Source organism: Symphalangus syndactylus, chromosome 9 (genome assembly GCF_028878055.3).
Source record: "Symphalangus syndactylus isolate Jambi chromosome 9, NHGRI_mSymSyn1-v2.1_pri, whole genome shotgun sequence".
NCBI lineage: Eukaryota > Metazoa > Chordata > Mammalia > Primates > Hylobatidae > Symphalangus > Symphalangus syndactylus.
The window spans coordinates 35,095,960-35,116,547 of NC_072431.2; the positions used below are offsets into that span (position 1 = coordinate 35,095,960).

The 20,588-nt window shown below is 34.6% G+C and overlaps 1 protein-coding gene and 1 long non-coding RNA gene across 4 annotated transcripts in view; one reads left to right on the forward strand and one right to left on the reverse strand.

The window, feature by feature from the left end:
* Positions 1-20,588, forward strand: part of SCN9A (sodium voltage-gated channel alpha subunit 9) — a 179,577-nt gene that overhangs the window by 127,003 nt on the left and 31,986 nt on the right. For all 3 annotated transcript variants that reach the window (XM_055291909.1, XM_055291910.2, XM_055291911.2), the window contains 5 exons: positions 4,807-4,961; positions 9,163-9,336; positions 13,984-14,106; positions 18,462-18,743; positions 19,715-19,768. In XM_055291909.1, the coding sequence (XP_055147884.1) occupies positions 4,807-4,961; positions 9,163-9,336; positions 13,984-14,106; positions 18,462-18,743; positions 19,715-19,768 (788 nt within the window). The remainder of the gene's footprint in view (positions 1-4,806; positions 4,962-9,162; positions 9,337-13,983; positions 14,107-18,461; positions 18,744-19,714; positions 19,769-20,588) is intronic.
* The window catches only part of LOC134731424 (uncharacterized), a 423,644-nt gene that overhangs the window by 106,465 nt on the left and 296,591 nt on the right, over positions 1-20,588 (reverse strand). The gene's annotated exons all lie outside the window — the stretch shown is intronic.

Sequence of the window (20,588 nt, forward strand, 5' to 3'; positions counted from 1 at the left end):
TGTATTCACCCACTTCCTATAAAATAACTAATAATTAATTCTAACTTTAGTAACACAATAACCAACTCCATTGTGACTTTTATTTTTTCTTTCTTTTGCAAAGATAATGTTAACAAATATTTGTTTTAGTTATATTAGATGTTAAGAAATGGTGGAAAAAGCTTGTTTTCATAATCAATTTTTACATTAATTATATTGATCATGCTGCTATAGTTTTTAATGAATAGTCTGTCTTTGAAGTGGTCAATGGTTTCTTTTTTCTTTTTTCTTTTTCTTTTTTTTTTTTTTGAGAGCTTTGGTTTAACATGATGAAACTCAGCATAGACTTTATGTAATGCACCATGAGAGCACATTAGTGAAACCACCCAAAAGAAATAGCATTTACTCACTGGGACCCATTAAAATGTTTGAGAGATTCTCTGTTATGTTTACATTTAATTAATAGTCCTTTTAAAGAGCAGGTGTGATAACATTGCTAACCAGCTTGGTTGGAAATCTCTTGGGATATACCTTTGCACAAAAACCAGACAGGCGCTCCATCACTCTTGCCTCAAAATAAGAGAAAGAAACTCTCTGAGGTGTGATAAACCCTGAGGGCAATATTTATGAAACTTCATTTCAGATTGAAAGATTACTAACTTTTCTAATTAGGATTTTTAGTGTTTTTATTTCCCCAATCATAAGAATAATGTTTCCCTTCAATTTTAAGATTGACAAAAGTAAATCCCAGAGAGCAAAATCTTCTTAACCAAAGGGATCATTTTCTTATCCATTAATTTGCCCCAAGAAAGATAAATTCTTTCTTTTATGTGATCATTGTTTTTAAGTTTAAGACAAATTCTAAATCACTAAGTTAATATTAAAAAATTCACCTCATTTTTTTCACTCTCTCTGATATTTTTATTTGCCCTGAAAAAGATTAACTTAGAGTTAATTTTTGACCCTACCCTTTTACTCTCTTTTTATATCATTTTATCGAATGTTCTCTCTTAACTAAATGCATTTAGATAATAATTATTTAAGTACAGGATGATAAATAATTTCAGATCTGAGATCATGTTCACTGTAATTAACATTGTATAAATGAAGCTCTGTGTAGATTTTCCATTCACCTTGTTTTTTTTGTCTTTTTCATCCAATGTTTATGTAAAGGATAGAATTCACAGAGATGCAACCTTTCAAATTATGACTAACTGCTTAGAAGATTATATAACTCTTTTTGGGGAATCAAGTCTTTTAGAAATGAACTATAAATGACCTATTAAGCCAAGTAGAGGACTATGATGAGTACTGTAAGCACAAAGAGCAAGCATTACATACTCAGTTTGAGTCTTCTGGGAACTTAGAAACTTCCAGAGAGAAAGAACAGGAACATATAAAATATCCATGATAACAAAAACACCAGAGACATAGAGGGAGAGGGAAACACCTTGTTTGCTGTATTTCTATAGAGCTGGAAATTAAAGTGCTAGAAAATAACCTCATATCAACTGGATCAATGCACTAATTAGACTTCAGAAACATGAAAAGATCCATTACAAAACATTATCTACCAGGTGCATCTTGTCAAGAGGATTCTAGTTTTGTTGTTTTAGAACATACAACTTATGATTATCTGAAGTTGTTACTTGAAAGGCTCAATACTTGTTAATGAATTATATTGTTTTACAGAAAAGGAAATCAATCTTTTAGAAATATCTAAAATTCAAACTTCTGAAACAGGTATCAAAAAAGTGCTGCCGATTCTTTCCCACCTCCTGCCTTCATCTAAAATGAGGTTTTTCATCTAAAATTTTATGAGGAAGAATTCATCGTAGTTACTTTTTAAAGAGTCTCTCTTTTCTTCAGGGTAATTCTAGTTGCTTTAATAAACTTTAAAATGATTAAAATTTTTCAATGTTTCAATCATTCTCTTTCTGGGCCTCTTATGTTCATAGTTCTGTTTATCACATCTTGTAAAACTTTTTACTCTTTGGTTTCTCTTTTACTGCACCCTCTTGGTTCTTCTTGTTCATCTCTCATTTCATCTACTTCAAAGTTTTCTCCTCTACCTGTCCTAGTGATGTGCAGGTAAATATTTTTATAAACTGGTTCTCCAAGGAAAATAAAAAATGTGTACTTATATCATTTACTATAAATTTTACTGATATTAAGGATATATGACACACAATTTACAAATAATAAAATATTACAACTTTTTATTGAACATTCTGTATATCAAATTGTTTCTCAAAGAATGCTTTTTTTGAACTTTGCCAAACTTTTGCATGTATAGGCAACCTATTTTTGTAGCTAATAAGCAATTATAGTTTTAACATGAAGATTGCTTGGTATTTATGTTAATCAGTGAAATAAAAAAGAAATGAAGAAGCTATATGTCAGAACTTTACTCATTCATCAGTGATGTAAGCAATTATTTGCAAATCAAAAAACAGAATTTCAATAATGAAAGGATTTTTTAAAATTTTTGTGCTATTCAGTGTAATGACTACAAACACAATACAACTTGACTGTTTATCTGTTTTATTAGCATTTCCTCCATCACCTTCTTAATTCTACTCTAGAAAATCAAGAAGCTCTATTTGTAGTGCTTGGAGATTTTTGTAGTGTAAAGATTCCCACCATCATTGATTTCTAACTACTGATGTGAAGTTGCTAAATGCGGAGTTAAGAAGAGATTCACAGTAGCTCAACAGTGTGACATACTGCCACCATCCAGATAGAATAGGCCAGATAGAATAGACCAGCATCCAGAAAGAAGAGTTGCACAGTAGTCCAATAGTATAGCATATTACTACTGTCCAGAGAGAATAATCCAGAGAGAATAGACCACCGTCCAGAAAGAAGAGATGCACAATAGCCCAACAGTATGTCATACTTCTGCCGTTCAAACAGAATAGACAATTATTGCCCAAAGAGCATAAATAATAATAAAATACAGTAAAATAACTAGGAAGTGATATGTCTTACCTTTCCTTAAAGTAAGTTATAGAATTCTAAGTTTATGTAGTCAAATATTTAATAATGGCTGCTTTTAACAACAGACTAGCAGGAATTTCTGACAGTTTAACAATGAGAATTGGTGTGGTCTGCTTTCAGCACACCATTGAATTCTCTCCCTTAATACTGTTGTTTCAGAATGTTTCAGAGTTGGCCCTTTTTCCGCCTCACCCTAAATACTCTTTTTGTATGGCCTCAAAAACTGTTCTGACTTCAGCAGATACATCTATGCTAATTATTACTAAGTATTCTTTTCTAGACAGGTTTTTCTCATTTCAGGTTCCCACCCCCGTTTTTAAAATCTATAGGATATCTGTATTTAAACATTTCACAGGCATCTCAGAATCATTACCTGCCAAGTCAGCCCCTCCTCCTGTGGTTTTCAATTCACTGCTAACATCCACCTGGTAGTCCTGGGCTCCTTCCTTTCTCCTACATTCGATATCCAATCAATCACCAAATCCTGCTGATTTTATCTGCCAAATATGTCTTGAATCTGTTACAACTTTAGTTCCTAACTAATCTTTCCCTCCAGACAGGGATACTGGACCAGAATCCAAATGATTTTCTGGGTATGAAACTTTCTTTACCCCTACTCCTCTCTATTCACCTCTTCCAACTTATCCTCCACGTACTGTGGAGACATCTATTTACATTGCAATTTGCATATCTCGTTCCCTGCCTATAACCCTTTACTTACTCCTCAACCTATATAGGATATAAGCCAAACTCCCTAAAGTAAAGGCCAATGCTTTCCATAATCTGACCAATTTTTCTAAGCTCATCTCTCACCCTTGCCTCTTGTGTACATTCTGCTTGCATCACAATTCTAAACTGGTTTAAATTTCTATGCATAACAATTTTTGCTGCCCTCTTGGCCTGGAATTCCACCCAAACTCTTTTTTACTGATATTTTGATTCAACCCAGGCTCCATCTCTTCTAGGAAGCCTCTACTGATCTTTCTCAAGAAATAAGCCAGGTGAGATTGATTTCTTCCATGCTATCAAAATGAACCCTGACTATCTGTCACTTTAGTTGCTGTATCTTGTTATAGTCATTTATTTCTGTTTTTATCTACCTAACCAAAACCTAACATAAATTCCCTGAGGAAAGGAAATCACGTACAGAGGTGAATACATAGAAGATATATAACAAGGGTTTGATGGACAAAAGAATGAGTTAATGAATGAATAAACCTAACCATTTTTAAGTACAATTTTCAATTTTTTGTAGCAGTATATTTTATACATGAAATTTTAAAGTCAGATTTGTTAACTTAGAATACTTGAAACAGTTTCATCTGGATCTTCTAATCAAGATGAGTTTCTTTTGAACTTAATTTCAGGAGTCCACTAATTTTCTCAATATTGTTTAGAAAGGTGTATTTCAGAGGGTTTTTATCATAGAGGAGTGGGAGTATCTAAAAGTATAGACTAGAAAAATTTATCTGTCAGAAAAGAATACCCTAAAATTCATTTCATCTCCAGATTTTAGTTCATTCATTCATTCACACATCAAGTGAAAGTGGTTTAAAGACTGTGGAGGAGACGGAAGAGAGATTCGGGATTACAGAAGACAAGAATACATTGTAAGCTAAAACTAACTAACAAGTATTAACAAAACATCATGCAAAGTTAGAAGATGAAGGAAGCAGCATACAAATTAAATCTATCTGAAACGCAAGTATAGGTGTTGAAATTATTTGGTTGAGGGAGTATCACAGAAAACAGTTTGCATTAAATAATGTATTAAAAATTTTATTTATTCTGAATATCAAGATTTAACATGCATGTCTTTCTTGTCAGGTTGTGTACAGAGGTTCTCATGCTGCCAAGTTAACATAGAGTCAGGGAAAGGAAAAATCTGGTGGAACATCAGGAAAACCTGCTACAAGATTGTTGAACACAGTTGGTTTGAAAGCTTCATCGTCCTCATGATCCTGCTCAGCAGTGGTGCCCTGGTAAATGATCTGACACCTAAGTCAATATATTGATTAAGTCAATATTCTTTAAAATGAGCTAAAAGACAAAAATATCATGGCAAGTTGTTTTACCTAGAATTATTCCCTATGATTAGTGCCAATGACAAAATTTTACTTGAGCTCAGTAAATAGTTACTGAGCACTCCTACATGCATTATCCTTGCTGCCCCGAATGCTGTTGTCCAAAGGACAACCCGGATGGCTATAATAGAAAAGAGAATTTTACTGGCAATATCAGTTTGCAAAACAGGGAGAGAGTCTCTGGCGTAAACTGAAAGCACTTTCTCTGTAGAACAAAGAGAGAAGGTTAGAGGTTTTATTAAAATGGGAAAATGTTATATATTGCTCTTTGAGAAAGTTCATTGGCCCTAGTAAGGATCTGGGGAGCTGGTAAGCTCCAACTGGCGAGCAACAGTGGTTGGCACAATTAGTCCTAGAGTGTAACAGGTTTCCTCAGAAGCTATAGATAAAACTAATTTCAAGTTACAACAAGCAGCTTCAACAGTCAGTCTTGCAGAGAATTACAATTCTTGGAGTAATGTTTTGTACCCTGAGAGCTTTTCCCCCTGCCTTCTTGACTCTTAGTTGACTGTTAGTTGAGTAGGACAAGAATGACCCAATTTGTATGATCAACTTTCACAATGCAAAGATAAATGAGATCCAGGTACTGTTTATTCTTAAGGAGCTAAGAGCAATGGAGAAGAAGAATACAAATGAGTAACTGTTGAGCTTGGATGTGTTTGTAAGTGAAGTGTAAATGTGACAAAGTTCCGTAGCAAGGAGAACAACTGTCTGCTTGCAATTTCAGAAACGTAAATGGTGCTTTTCAGGGTCTAGAAAGACGAATACGAATTTTCTAGTTAGGCAAGGCAGGCTGAGGGGAACAAGTGTACAATGGTAAGGAGGCATAAAACAGCATCAGATGTTCAGGAAATGAAAAACTGCTGAACTGCAAGTGTGGTGGGAAGCAGAACAAGTACAGGTGGCCAGAGATACTATGAGAAAGCAAGGTCAGCTGGTGAAGCATCTTGTGTGTTATAAAAAGGGAAAACAGATGGTAGTTTTAGGATAAAAGTAGGACAAGTTTCTCATTCTTGTACACATACAAGAAGCTTCCATGAGAGTTGAAAGAGATCTAGTAGAATTACAAGCTGCCTGAACCTTTTTCTTGTCATTTTTTCCTGCTGACGCTGACAGAGATGAGCCATTAGAAGCCATTAGGAGCCCAGATCTAACTAGATATACCACTAGAAGTTTCATTATACTAAAAATAGAATACTCAAGAACTTTTAACTTGCCTCATAGACAGTCTTCATGAATTTGGACTTTGATTTTACTGTACTTATATGCTAATAGGTTGACCTGATACTGTTTCATGGATGCTGGCAGAAGATATGAGGTGCTTGGGTTGGAGATAAAGGACTTTATTACTTATGCGTGGAAAGTAGTATGAGTTTCAACATGTTTCTGTTGATTCCCACTTTACCCAGGTCTCATGGGGGCATTATATGAGCCTGAATGAGTGTGTACACATATAGTGGATTGATGTCACAGCTGAGGAACACTGAGCTTAGGGAACACATCCTTTTATACCAAGCAACATAAGCAACCCTGCTCTTTGTCCCAGAGACCCTACCTCATGTCTCAAGGTTGCTCACTGCAAACACAACCCTGAGGAGTGTCCTAGGTAAGGAGCAGGCAGAGCCTGGCATTCTTGGCACACTCCCCAACAACCTGCAGGGACCCACTGTGGCTTTCCTTTCCTAACAAGTCTCAACTCTCAGAAACAGAAAATGTGATCAGAAAAGCTCTATTTTCCTTATCTGGAGTCGTCCAAGTAGAAATCTTGATAGTGTCTACCATACAATGTATTCCTAGTAACTAAGGAAGTTTATCCCATGCTTACTCACATATGTGACTGAGAATTTCAGAGAGGAGATTACAAAAAAATTAAAGTTTGGAGTAATTCCTTGTTCAAAATGTCTAAAACAGAGGAAGACGTTTAGGGAGGGCATTCTCAAAACTGTATTTTAAATAAATCATATGAGGAAGTAAAGGGAAAGATATTTCAAGAAGCTGGTGTTTGTACTTAGAGAGGTTGCCAATTAAACTAGATTTTTTAAAAGTATAGCAAATCCCCATGACACGTATTTACCTATGTAAGAAACCTTCACATGTACCCTCAAACCTAAAATAAAAGTTAAAAAGAAGTAATAGTTCTCATTTAGCTTACATTCATTGTGTTTCAGAATCTTCTTTTAGATTTTCTCATTTAATTTTCAAACAACCCTGCGAGATTATGATATTTTGCTTATTTTACCAATGATGAAGCTGGGTACAGTTTCAAAAGTTGCTTAATGTCCCAAAGCTAGTAAATGAAAGAGCTATCACTGAATTGACATCCGAAGTCAAAGTCACCATATCTTTTCACTGTGTTGTGGCTCCTCAGAAAGAAGAGTATACACAAAATGGAAATAAATGAGTGGTAACTGAATTTAGTAACAGTAAAGTGTAAGTCCTAAATCAGATAGAGCTCACATAAGGTCATTCTTGCCTCCTTGCTCCTACATCTACAAAATTGGTTCTGGAAGCTAGAACCCCTGTGGGCTGAATTCTAATTCCTGCTCTGGGACCAGTCAGAGAGAGGTTCTCATCATCAAGACTTCCTGTGGCTCTGCTCTGACCCTCTACACCAGTTCTAGAAATAGGCTTCTTTTTCCTTGTGACTAAGCCCCTTCCTTGTCTTTGTATTTCAAGGACTGAGTCATTGCCATAGTTTCGGTTTAGATGGCTTGCCTGATTCCTCCAGAACTTGGGGGCGGAGTGGCAGGGAGGAAAATCCTGAGGGCTAGAAGCCTCCCTCTGCACTTCAATTCCATTGAATTTCAGAACCTCTGCCAACTGCTGGGACCTTCTTTTTGCATCTTAGTAGGTCCGTTCAGTCTTTCTGCCCCAACTTGTCTCTTTTCTTCTATATTGATACCAACAGTTTCCCAAAACTGCTAAGGATAATTTTAGAGTATTGGTAGCAGAACGTAGAATAAGAAGAATCTGAATGGCACAAGTTCATGACTGTAGACAGGTAATAAATATAATATTAACCACGAAGGATACAGGTCTTTGACTTTCATTTTATCCAACAGGGTTAATAGTGTTTTGATCTGAAAGAGAAAGTTCTAACGCTTTAGACCTGTTGAGGTCAGCAATCATTTTCAGTGTCTCAATGAGCCTTTCTTTTTTTTTTTTTTTTCCGACAGAGTCTCGCTCCGTCGCCCAGGCTAGAGTGCAGGGGTGTGATCTTGGCTCACTGCAACAATGAGCCCAATTTTTCAGTCCATTCAAATTCTTTGTCAAGGGACATGTGGCTGAAGTCTAAAGTCAAAGTCACTCTATCCTTTCACTGTGTTGTGGCTCCTCAGACAGAAGAGCATACACAAAATAGAAGTAAATGAGTGATAACCAAAATTAGTAACAGTAAAGCGTAAGCCCTAAATCAGATAAAACTCACCTAATGTTGTCACATAATATTGTTGTGTGTCACTTACTAAAATTTCTTGGAAAGCATAGGAAGTACCCCATTCATGGAGAGAATAGAACAGTGATTTTTAGAGCTGAAGCTTTGAAGGATAATATATGGATGAATAGTCAAAGAAAAAACATCCTCTGTGTTCTATAGGCCTATTAAGCTACTGCAGTCATTCATTTAGCAAATCTTTCCTTTCCTGCTGCTGTTATTAACATGGTGCTAGGCACTGGGATGCACAAGCATTTGAGAGCTGAAAGAGAGGCTCCACATCCTACTGGTGGGGAAAAAGGGGAATGTAGGATGTGAAAAGTTTATAACAGTGGCTGGCCATGGGATCATGTCTTAAATTGTTAGGACTTATCCAATTTTAATGGAGAAAGAGGAGGAATCCGATGGAGGTGGAAATGATCAGGTGTCAGAGATCATGAGTCATTCTTTTGCACTTTCTCTTGACCTCTGAAGACCAGCAGCAGCACTGGTGAGAAGGCTAGAACTAACTGTTATGTGCTAACTGTAAACCAGAAAAAATGTCAGCTGGCCCATGTCAATATTATGTTTCAGTGGTCTTAGCCTTAGAATTGTATTTTTCCTGGTTTTTTATGAATCATAAAGCTTAAGTTGTGCATGATTGAAACTTGAATATTATTTCCACAGGCTTTTGAAGATATTTATATTGAAAGGAAAAAGACCATTAAGATTATCCTGGAGTATGCAGACAAGATCTTCACTTACGTCTTCATTCTGGAAATGCTTCTAAAATGGATAGCATATGGTTATAAAACATATTTCACCAATGCCTGGTGTTGGCTGGATTTCCTAATTGTTGATGTAGGTACTTTTGAGTACATTTTAAAAGAGGATTTATTCTTACTGTGTGTTGTGAAAAAACCTTCACCAGTATTGTATATTATCATATTTTAATTTTGTTAAGCTTCATATACTTTCAGGCTATAGGTTTATTCTTTTAGAAATATTAGCACAGCCAGTGGAAATATATCTGTGAGGAATATTAGAACAGAAATCATTCAACAAATGTAAATTATTTCTGTGACATTGTAACATTTATAATTGAGTTTTTTATGTTTTCTGCAAAGGAGATGTGATTTTTTTTTTTTTTAAAAAAATATGATTTGAATGTCATTCCTGTTAAGAATAAAACAAAATTTAGAAGTGGGAGATGATAAAAGGGCAGAGACACAGATTAAAGAGAGGAAATGATGATTATTCACAATGTAAAATTGGAAGATAAGAGAGGATGAGGGGTATGTCAAGTTGGCTGATATGTGAGATAAATTTTTCTAAAAATCATTATACAAATACAAAGTTAACTTTGTATTTGGGGAGAGAGAAGTCATGAAATTTTAAAATATCTATCTCAGACCCAATTATAGGAAAAAACAAAATGAGACACAATTGTCTCTATCTCAAATATGCAACTTGCTCTTCATCTCCAGAATGGCAGTGGGGCAGAGGAGTAGGCATTATTATTAATGTAATAATTTTAGATAATAAATTCAAAGAATTGTTGAATACTTGGATGATGGAAAATACATAGTAATTCTTTAGTTTACATATTATTTTAAGAAAGCAGAAATATTTTTACAGGCTTCTGATTGAGATAGAGAAGAAATCTTAAAACAGTCAGTGAGATCAAGGACTCTCAAATAGAAACTAACAGTACAATACCCACTATTATCATTTCATTGAATGTACTCTAATTATTTTATATTTTAATAATATAATTTAATAATATATATGACATATTTTGTATTAATTAAAATGACTTTCTTACATTGTTTTATAACCTCAATCTCCCAGTTCTTACTTTTCTCAGAATGATATGTTCTTTATCTTTTACTAATTCTTCTAGATTTTCAGAAACCTAACCTTTGTGTTTAGGGAAGAAACATCCTATAATCAGTCATACTTTTTAGAGATTTGTTTTCCATATGATGCCTGACATAATTAGAAGTCAACACGCAAATTTTTATATGCCAATAAGTGCTTTAAAATTTAACTAAGGGTTTGCATTATCGAGCTTTTAAGAAAAGTTGAATTCATACAGCATCATACATGGATTAGAAAATCACAAGTAAGCATGATCATAAATAGTAAAATCTGACTGCAAAATGTTACCAAATTAGTCATATTTACTGAAAAGTTCAATTTCTCAACTGTTATTCAAAGCTTCATAAACTTTTGGCTTCTGGCCAGGCGTGGTGGCTCACGCCTGTAATCCCGGCACTTTGAGAGGCCGAGGCGGGTGGATCACCTGAGGTCACGACTTTGAGACCAGCCTGGCCAATATGGTGAAACCCCGTCTCTACTAAAACATACAAAAAATTAGCCAGACATGGTGTCGGGCACCTGTAATCCCAGCTACTCAGGAGGCTGAGGCAGGAGAATCGCTTGAACCCAGTAGACAGAGGTTTCAGTGAGCCGAGATCGTGCCACTGCACTCCAGCTTGGGTGACAGGGTGAGACTCCATCTCAAAAAAATATAGTAATAATAACTTTTGTTTTCTTAATCACACAACATATTAAATGTTAAAAACAATAACTTTTTTTCTATAATATGTAACGTGAACAAATTTTTAACATAGCTATGTATTACACCTTATATGTGTTATCTTGGGTTTCCTCTATGAGAATTCTAACTTTTGATATAGTAATGATTTCTTGTTGTTTTTCAATTAATCATTCATATATCAAGTTATCAGTTACTGCCTAGAAAATGAAAAATGATAAAATGGGTATTTTTGTAATATAGTAGTTTTGAAGAAAGGCTGCCCCAAATAAGAAGAAATTATAGAAGGAATGTAGATTTCCTTTTCTCTTAAACTGTAAATATGACGGGGTCTCTCTCTTAAAAAATTATACAATATTTTAGATGTTTTAAAAATCTTTAAAATATTATCATAAATATACTCATTTTCATCACTCAGTGTAAGAAACGAAGGTTTACAAGTAAAATTGAACTTATTTTAAATTAAGAGATATGGTTGTTTAATGGAAATTGTTTTATATTTGAAAATTTAAAGTGATGATTCTCAATGAGTATAACCTACTGTTCAGGGGTATGTAATGTGCAGAAATCAGGGAGATAAACAACTCCAATTTGAAATATTATTTAATATTTTGGAAACGAACAAATATAATGCAAAGCACAGAGAGTAAAGCTCCACACAATATTCTTGCTGATAGAGATGCAAATTTCAGGACGCAGATTTGGGGGAGTGGCTGATTTTTTTTTTTTTCCTGAAAAGTATAGAAACTTATCTACAGCAGTTGTTCTTGAAGCATAGTCTCAAAACTGAAAACTTGGCACATGTAGGTGAGAACTCATAAGAGATGCAAATTCTGCCCCCAACCCCAAGACCTACTGAATCAGAAACTCTGGGGTTGGATGCGGCAAATCGTTGTAACAAGCCCTACAGATGATTCTGTTGTATATTCAGATTTCAGAACTGCTTATATTATTTGCTACGCAGAGAATGGACTCGTCTGATTTCTGCAGGCTTCTGGGTTATTTGAAACTTACTTGATTAAACAGTGTTCATCAGTACAGGCATATATTTGTATATATACATGTGTGTTTATAGAAAGATATGAATATATATGCATATATATTCTCAGTTACAAACTATACCATAATCTTCTTAATAATATGCATATATTCCGTGTCATAAAACTCACTTAACAGTGGCTTGGAGAACAGACCTATTAGTATTTTAGGGGCTGTATCAATTATAACAGACAAGTCTTAGTCTACCTTTTATTGCTGTAACTGAATACCTGAGATTGGTTAAAGTATTCAATAAAGAAATTTATTTCTTAAAGTTCTGGAAGCTGGGAAGTCTAAGGTGAAGGGTCCACATCTGGTGAGAACTTTCTTGCTGGTGGGCACACTGGAGAGTCCCAAGGCAGCTCATGGCATCACATGGCGAGGGGTGTTCACTGAGAGCCAAACTGGGTTTTATAATAAGCCCACTCTTGTGATATCTAACTCACTCCCATGATAACCCATTAAGCCCTTACTCTATATTCCATTCATGAAGGCAGAGCCTTCATGACCTCATCACCGTTTAAAGGCTCTGCCTCTTAATACTGTTACATTGGGAATTAAGTTTCAACATGAGTTTCAGAAGAGACAAACATTCAAACTACAGCAAAACATTAAAAACATTTTTTTTTTCTGATTAAAGAGGGAGCATACATATTTGCAAGTGTTCCTAAGTGGAAAATAATGGATGTGAATGACTGGGCAAATTTAAGAGTGGCATGAGGAGCAATTTATTCTGCTAAATACATAGCTTTAGGAATTAAAAAAAGCCATGTTACATTTAGTGAGACATTTGGAAATACTACATGAGGATGAGCACTTTCAAACACCTCCTGCTTCATAAATCAGTTTACCTGTCTCTGATGGTAACGGCAATGAACTTTTCGTGAACAATGACTTTTTCTACTCCTGAAATAGAGAAATATATAAAGTTGGCTCTCATGTGTTCCTATTCTTCCCTTGAAAACTTGAATCTCTCAGTCACTAACTTATTCGTAATGAAGAACTGCATTCCAGACATTTTTCTTAGACATCGTCTCCTGCTACACAGGATGTGAGGCAAATGAATATTTTCCATGGAACTAATTCAGAGAGTAAATGCATTTATAGATCCAGATCTAAGGTCATTGAGGAGCTCATTGCTGTGTAACTGAAATGTGTATAGATTGTATTGCTGTTCATGTTCTTTCTTAAGATAATTTACGATAAGAACTCAAGTTTCTTTTGGATACTGGTTATGGTAATTGAGGCCGATCTATCTAACATGATGAAGCTCTTATTATATCTATATTGATTGTGAAGCCAATGAGATCAGCTACTCGCATTCTTTCTTCAGTACAATTGTGATTTTTCTCCCATGAAAAACTATTTGGTAGATCTTTGGTGCTAATCCTTAGAAATTGTAAGGCAGAAGCAATCTCATTGAGAATTTGCCCCAACTCAAAATCATGAGTCTTCAAAATGTTTTTTAATAAGATTTATACTAAGACATAGATTTAGTTGAGTGAATACCACACTTTTAGGGCTTAGCTTCACAATCACACACTTCATTTTGACCTGAGTTTTATAATTAAAATGTTCACCATTGTTCTAATTAAATTTTTAGATTTAATAAGCAATTACAAAACAATTGATTACAAAAGTGTGAAAAGCATATGCATGATTTCTATTCAAACAGAATAAACAACTTACTTTGCTTACATTATTTCTTCTTATTTTGGTTAACCTTCTTTTAAATCTATTTCCTTACAGAAACATCCACCTTACCCTATTTTTAGGCATTGACTGCACAACTCCATATATACAATCTTACTGTTCCTGTTGAGTTACTTTTAGTGAGTTTCAAAATTGACTTTTTCCTTTTATGCTTCATCATTTCATTGACACAATTAATGAAAATGTTATTTTTATAGGTTTCTTTGGTTACTTTAGTGGCAAACACTCTTGGCTACTCAGATCTTGGCCCCATTAAATCCCTTCGGACACTGAGAGCTTTAAGACCTCTAAGAGCCTTATCTAGATTTGAAGGAATGAGGGTAAGAAAATACTAAACTTTATAATATTCTTATTTTTTAATGGGGTTTAAAATATAAAAACAATGGGTATGTAGAAATTATGAGTTGTTTCTATTTACATAAATACCTGGGCTGTTTATGTATGTGTGTGTACATGCATATACATATATACACATGCATACATATGTATATTATGCATATAATAGTATGCATATGTATACTATATATAGTATGCATTTATATACTATATACAGTATGCATATATACTATATATATTATGCATATGTATGGCATATATATGCATATTATATATACTAATATATATGCATATTACATATACTAATAGTATATATGCATATTATATATACTAATGGTATATATGCATACTAATATATAAATACTAATTATAGCATTAATTAAATAGTATATTACAAAAATAGTATAATACTCATTAGTATATACTGGCATATTACTAAAAATAGTATAATACTAATTAGTATATACTATTATATAATATATACAGAATATGAAATACTATATATAAAATATGCATATATAGTATATGTATGTATAGTATTTCATTTACTGTACATATTAGTATATATATGCATCCTCTATATATATACACACACAGTATTTCAGTGCATATTGTTTAACAAGGGACTAAGTTAATCACAGTAATCCTGCCTTTATGTAATATTGTCAAACAATAGAATGATCCAAATGAGTGACTTTTTCCATATTAAATGGAAATCTTCCCTGTGCTAGGAAGTCCAAGTGAAAGGGGAAACTATTAGTCCTAACATCATCTCTCATACATAAGTAGTCAAAGACCTACTTATACCAGGTGTTCAAATAATATTTGTTTAAGGAACTACCTGGGTAAGGAGCATTAGAAAAGATAGGTAAGTGAGACAGCATCAGCCATCACATTTAATTTCACCTTTAAAATAACATTTGCAAAGTAAGTGGAATTATAACTAAATTATATTTGAGAAAACTAAAGCTTAGAGAGTTTACTTAATTTGCACTTAGGCTGCAGAGTGCCTGAAAAGATACTCAATTAGCAGAGACAAACAAGTTATAATGAATAACAACTACCATAACCTAGCTTTAAGGATTGTATTAAACCAGCAACTTTGTAACAGACACGGAGGACAACAACTTTATTTTCTGTAATTAGTCCATATCCTCATGTGTTCATACTCTTCTAAAATTTCTTCTCCAGATTTATACCTGCTATTTTATGCCTCTCTTCTGGAATCCTTCCCCTGCCCTGCCCCAATCCTAACCCGTCCGTATATCAGACAAACACCTATCTGTCCTTTAAGGCTCAATTTAAAGTTGCCTTGTCTGTCCACCAGCAGACATAACTGGATATTCTCCCTCTGTTCAGACACCTAAAATCCTCATTGTATTGTATTTTACTTATTTGTTTACTTAACTGCCTCCGTACCTTACCATCTCTGAGCAATTTAACATGGAGATTAGTCCAGCTTACTGATACTTTAAGTGTGGTTTACTGACCAGCTATTAGCATTATCTACAAACTTATTAAAAAGACGGGCGGATCATGAGGTCAGGAGTTCGAGACCAGCCTGGCCAATATGGTGAAACCCCATCTGTACTAAAAATACAAAAAATTACCTGGGCATAGTGGTGCTCACCTGTAGTCCCAGCTACTAGGGAGGCTGAGGCAGAAGAATAGCTTGAACCCGGGAGGCGGAGGTTGCAGTGAGCTGAGATCATGCAACTGCACTCCAGCCTGGGCAACAGAGCAAGACTCTGTATCAAAAAAAAAAAAAAAAGTAAATTCTTGGATCTCACCCCAGACCTACTGAGTCAGAAACTCCAGGATGGGGATAAGAAAGTTGGGTTTTAACCAGCCTCAAGAGAACATTAGAGATCTTTCAGCCTACCAAATCTTCACTGTTATCCCTACAAACCTAATTATGACTGCAATCTCTGCTATTTTAAGTATCCAGTGTATAATGGTTTCCAACTATATAAGAAAGATCATGATTATACAAAAAAGTTCATAAGCACAATTCAAAAATATTCTATCTACAAGTTGAAAATTACAAGTTTCATTTTGTGCAGAAAGGTGGTATTAGAATTCATTGATATTAACTTAATTTTTTGAGCATCAATAGAATGTTACAATCTATCAGAACTTTCCCCTACAAAACCACTTCCTTCAGTGATTAAGCCAGCCCACTATTTAACTCTGTTTGCTCTTTGTTCTTTAACTGTATTACAGGTGAATTGGATGCAGGAGAATAGTTTAGTATATTTTGAGGGGCAAATGTCTATTTAGTTACATTTGTTAACTATGCAAAAATAGACATACATTCATGCCGCAGGCCTAATTTTGAAGGATAAATGAAATAATGAAATAATGCATTTGAGGCATATTGTGGTCATCTTGTTTGAGTCCTTAGGCTCTTTAGCTTTCCCAACTGGCTTCTCATCAGACCAATAGGTGCCTGTCTTTCTCAGAGACCCATGATTCCATCATTACTCACATTTTTTAGAAAAACATTTTAAACACCGACTATGTGTCAGGTGTTGTGGTATAAAAAACACAGAGTACAGTGGTACATAGACACCGGTCCCCAAAGAGTGAGTAGGGTCAATGGTTACAAGAGAGACAGACAGGGGCACATAATGATACAGGAATATACAGGAGGGAGTGGCTATCCAGGGAAGTCTGGGAAGACATCACAAGGAGGTGACATTTCAGACATTTCATGACTGAAGAGTAAGCCCCAAATCATAGGCAGATAGGCATTCAAGGCAGTGATACCACATGGTAGGGAGGCACAGAATAGAGTGTGCAAGATGTGCTTGGTCAGTGACTAGATGTATCAGTGTGCCTAGGTGATAAACATAGCAGGGGAGGGCAGCAGGAAATGAGCATGAAAAGGTAGGCTCTATTAAGAGCTGGCTACTTTGAACTTCATTTTCTATTCCTATTCCTCCTAATCTTTTCTGAGGTCACATAGACTATAAGAATCTGATGAAAATAAGAATGGTCTTTCCAGAAAGACAGCACAACCATAATGTTTGTTATATAATTTCATGCCCCCAGGGAACCTCTACAGGTCCATGAACTCCAGATAATCATTGCTCTGGACCAAAGGTCAACAAACCCCAGCCTGTTTTTGTAAAGAAAATGTTCTTGGAACCCAGCCATACCAGGTTGTTTATGTATGACCTATGACTACCATGGCAGAGTTGAATAGTTGCAAAGGAGATAGAACCCACAAAGCCTAAAAATATTTACAAAAATGTTTGCAAACGTCCTCCCTAGATGATCTGATTATTAGTCAGAGATCCTTAGTATTTCTCTATTTTAAAGCATCTTGAGAACCTGCTTAATACATTGCAGAAAAGAAGGATCCCAGTGCTCCTTCCCTAACAGGTTAATCTTTAACACATTTGTACTTGAATGGGAGCTCAAGCTGAAGTGTAAGATGACAGGTAGGTTTTGAAGGATTAAGTAAATGAGAAAATCTGGAGAGTGTTAAATGCTACAGCAATTGCCCTGGAGGAAAACTGGAGTGGCAAGACAAACTGGTGATCAATAGCAGTACAAATGCTGAAAAGCAGAAATAAAGAAAGGATTAAAGAAAAACTCTTCCTAATTTTTGCCTTAACCGAGGCCAGCACTATATATATTTAGTCAAAGTCTTACATATAAAGTATTTAGAGTAATAATAATAAATTTTAAAAGATTGCTCTTATTTCGTAGAACCAGCCAAATCTAAAGGATTCAAACCATTTAAAGATTCTCAATCCTTTTGTAGACAATGTCTCAAAAAAAGAGAATAAGAAAAGGAAATAATTAAATTAAATTAAAATGACATCCAGTCATAATTCCAGCTGATATACACCAATAGTTTCTCTATGGGGGAATCTTTAATGGTGGTAATAATAGGATCATGAACATTTAAATGTATATAAATATATATTTTTCACTTATGTTTATACATTTCTTTTTTTTCCAGAGTGTACAGATTTTACAGGTTTACCTTATCAATAACAGGTTTTGGTTTATTATTTTTATTTTACATTTATTTAAGCTATTATATTATCTTAGTTATTTTGCCTTATATTTTGCTAATAATTTTATTGTGTGATAATCATGCAATTTGTAAGCCTTGTGATCACAGAGTTCATGTCTTATTTCGTCTTGCTTGGCACACTGCTGAGTGTAGAGTAGGCATTTAATAAACATGAGTCAGTTGGTTGGTTTGGTGTCTTAGATATTTAAAGGCGGCTTTTCTAATTTATGTCTGCATGGCATTTCTTTCATGTTGCCTATTTAACATCTTACTAATCCTAATCATGCTTTTCTTTCTTTTGAATACTAGGTGGTTGTGAATGCACTCATAGGAGCAATTCCTTCCATAATGAATGTGCTACTTGTGTGTCTTATATTCTGGCTGATATTCAGCATCATGGGAGTAAATTTGTTTGCTGGCAAGTTCTACGAGTGTATTAACACCACAGATGGGTCACGGTTTCCTGCAACTCAAGTTCCAAATCGTTCCGAATGTTTTGCCCTTATGAATGTTAGTCAAAATGTGCGATGGAAAAACCTGAAAGTGAACTTTGATAATGTCGGACTTGGTTACCTATCTCTGCTTCAAGTTGTAAGTGTCCCCTTTCATGAATGCTTGGTATTTTAATAGATATTGGTCAAAGGATATAAGTTATTCTTTAAATAGTCTATTAATTATAAATTGAAGATAACATACTGTGTGGTTTTTAAAACAGTGCCAGTCTTGGCTGGGCGCAGTGGCTCATGCCTGTAATCTCTTCACTTTGGGAGGCCGAGTTGGGCAGATCATGATGTCAGGAGTTCGAGACCAGTCTGGCCAACATAGTGAAACCCTATCTCTACTAAAAATACAAAAAAATTAGCCAGGTGTGGTGGCAGGCGCCTGTAATCCTAGCTACTTAGGAGGCTGAGGCAGGAGAATCGCGTGAACTCGGGAAGCGGAGGTTGCAGTGGGCCAAGATCGCGCCACTGCACTCCAGCCTGGGCTACAGAGCGACACTCTGTCTCAAAAAAAAAAAAAAAAAAAAAAAAAAAGTGTTGGTCTTTCCTAGAATGTGTTCCTGCATGAATGAGAAGCATGGGTTCTGTTGCATTTGAGTTATTAATTTATAATTGATTCTTTGGTGTCATGTGGACTCCCATCTTGCATCATTCAAATATTGCTTCAAAAACGAACGTTTTTAGACTTCCTGCTTCACACTATGAAGGGATGAGAGGAACTTCCTACAGGCATGGAAAACCCTTTAAAAAATGGAGAAAAGATGTTTCCTGTCTTATTCATAAAATTTTCCTTCACCTTTAAAAAATAAAAGGTTATGTGCAAAATTCACAGGCAATTGTAACAATTTGGAAATAATTAACCAGGACTAAGATTTAGAATGTTACTTGGGCATATGTCCTTTTTTAAAAAAAAAATCTTTATATTAAATGGACATGTTGAATACAGCAAAACTTACTAGTATTACTTAATAATTGTGGTAACATTAAACAGACAAAACTATGTTTATGGCTATTTTAGAATATGAGCTTAACATTCAGATTCTATTAATGTTATTCTTAAAGGCAACGTTTAAGGGATGGACAATTATTATGTATGCAGCAGTGGATTCTGTTAATGTAAGTATTGATTATCTTAGCACTAAACTTTATTTTTAAAAGCTTCTTAGTTTATTTCAGTGATTTCCAAACTATAACTTCATGAAGCCCTTGGGACTCACACAGACAATGAAGAACATCCACATGATAGTAGCCTAGTGGTTGTGAGTACAGCAGTTGGAGATAGAGCCCGATTCAAATTCTAGCTGTACCACATCATCCAAGCTCTACAACTGACTTTGGGCAAATTACCTTACCTTCTTGAGACTTAGTTTATTTGTCTATAATTTAGTGAATCTATCATTTGTCTAATAAATGTCTATAATCATCCAATGCGTACTCCATAGTGTTGTGAGGACCCAACAAGAAAATAGAAGCAGAGCACTTAGTGCAGGCTGGCATTACTAAATGCTCAGTAAATATTCACTTATCAAAATAAAAATAAAATAATTTTAATGTATAGCTTTTACTCTTTTTACATTTTAAAACACCTTGGATGAGTTTATGTGGAATAAGTTCCATGCTAAGAAACTTTAATGATTACTCCGTAGGTAATATTTTTATAAAATCTAATAAAGACATATTTGGAATCAAATGAAAATACATGGCAAAATGTATATAAATATGATAATGTCTCATTTACGGTACTTTTGGAAATCATAGTATGTCACTTAGTTATTGAATTTTCCTACCAATATGAGCACAAATATGCATATGATTAAGCCCTTTGTAGTTATTTGAAGATTATATTATTTATTATATAAGTATGTAATAAATAATAAGTATGTAATGAATACATGTTGAATAAATTGTTAAGAGTGATTATGTTAAACCTCAACAA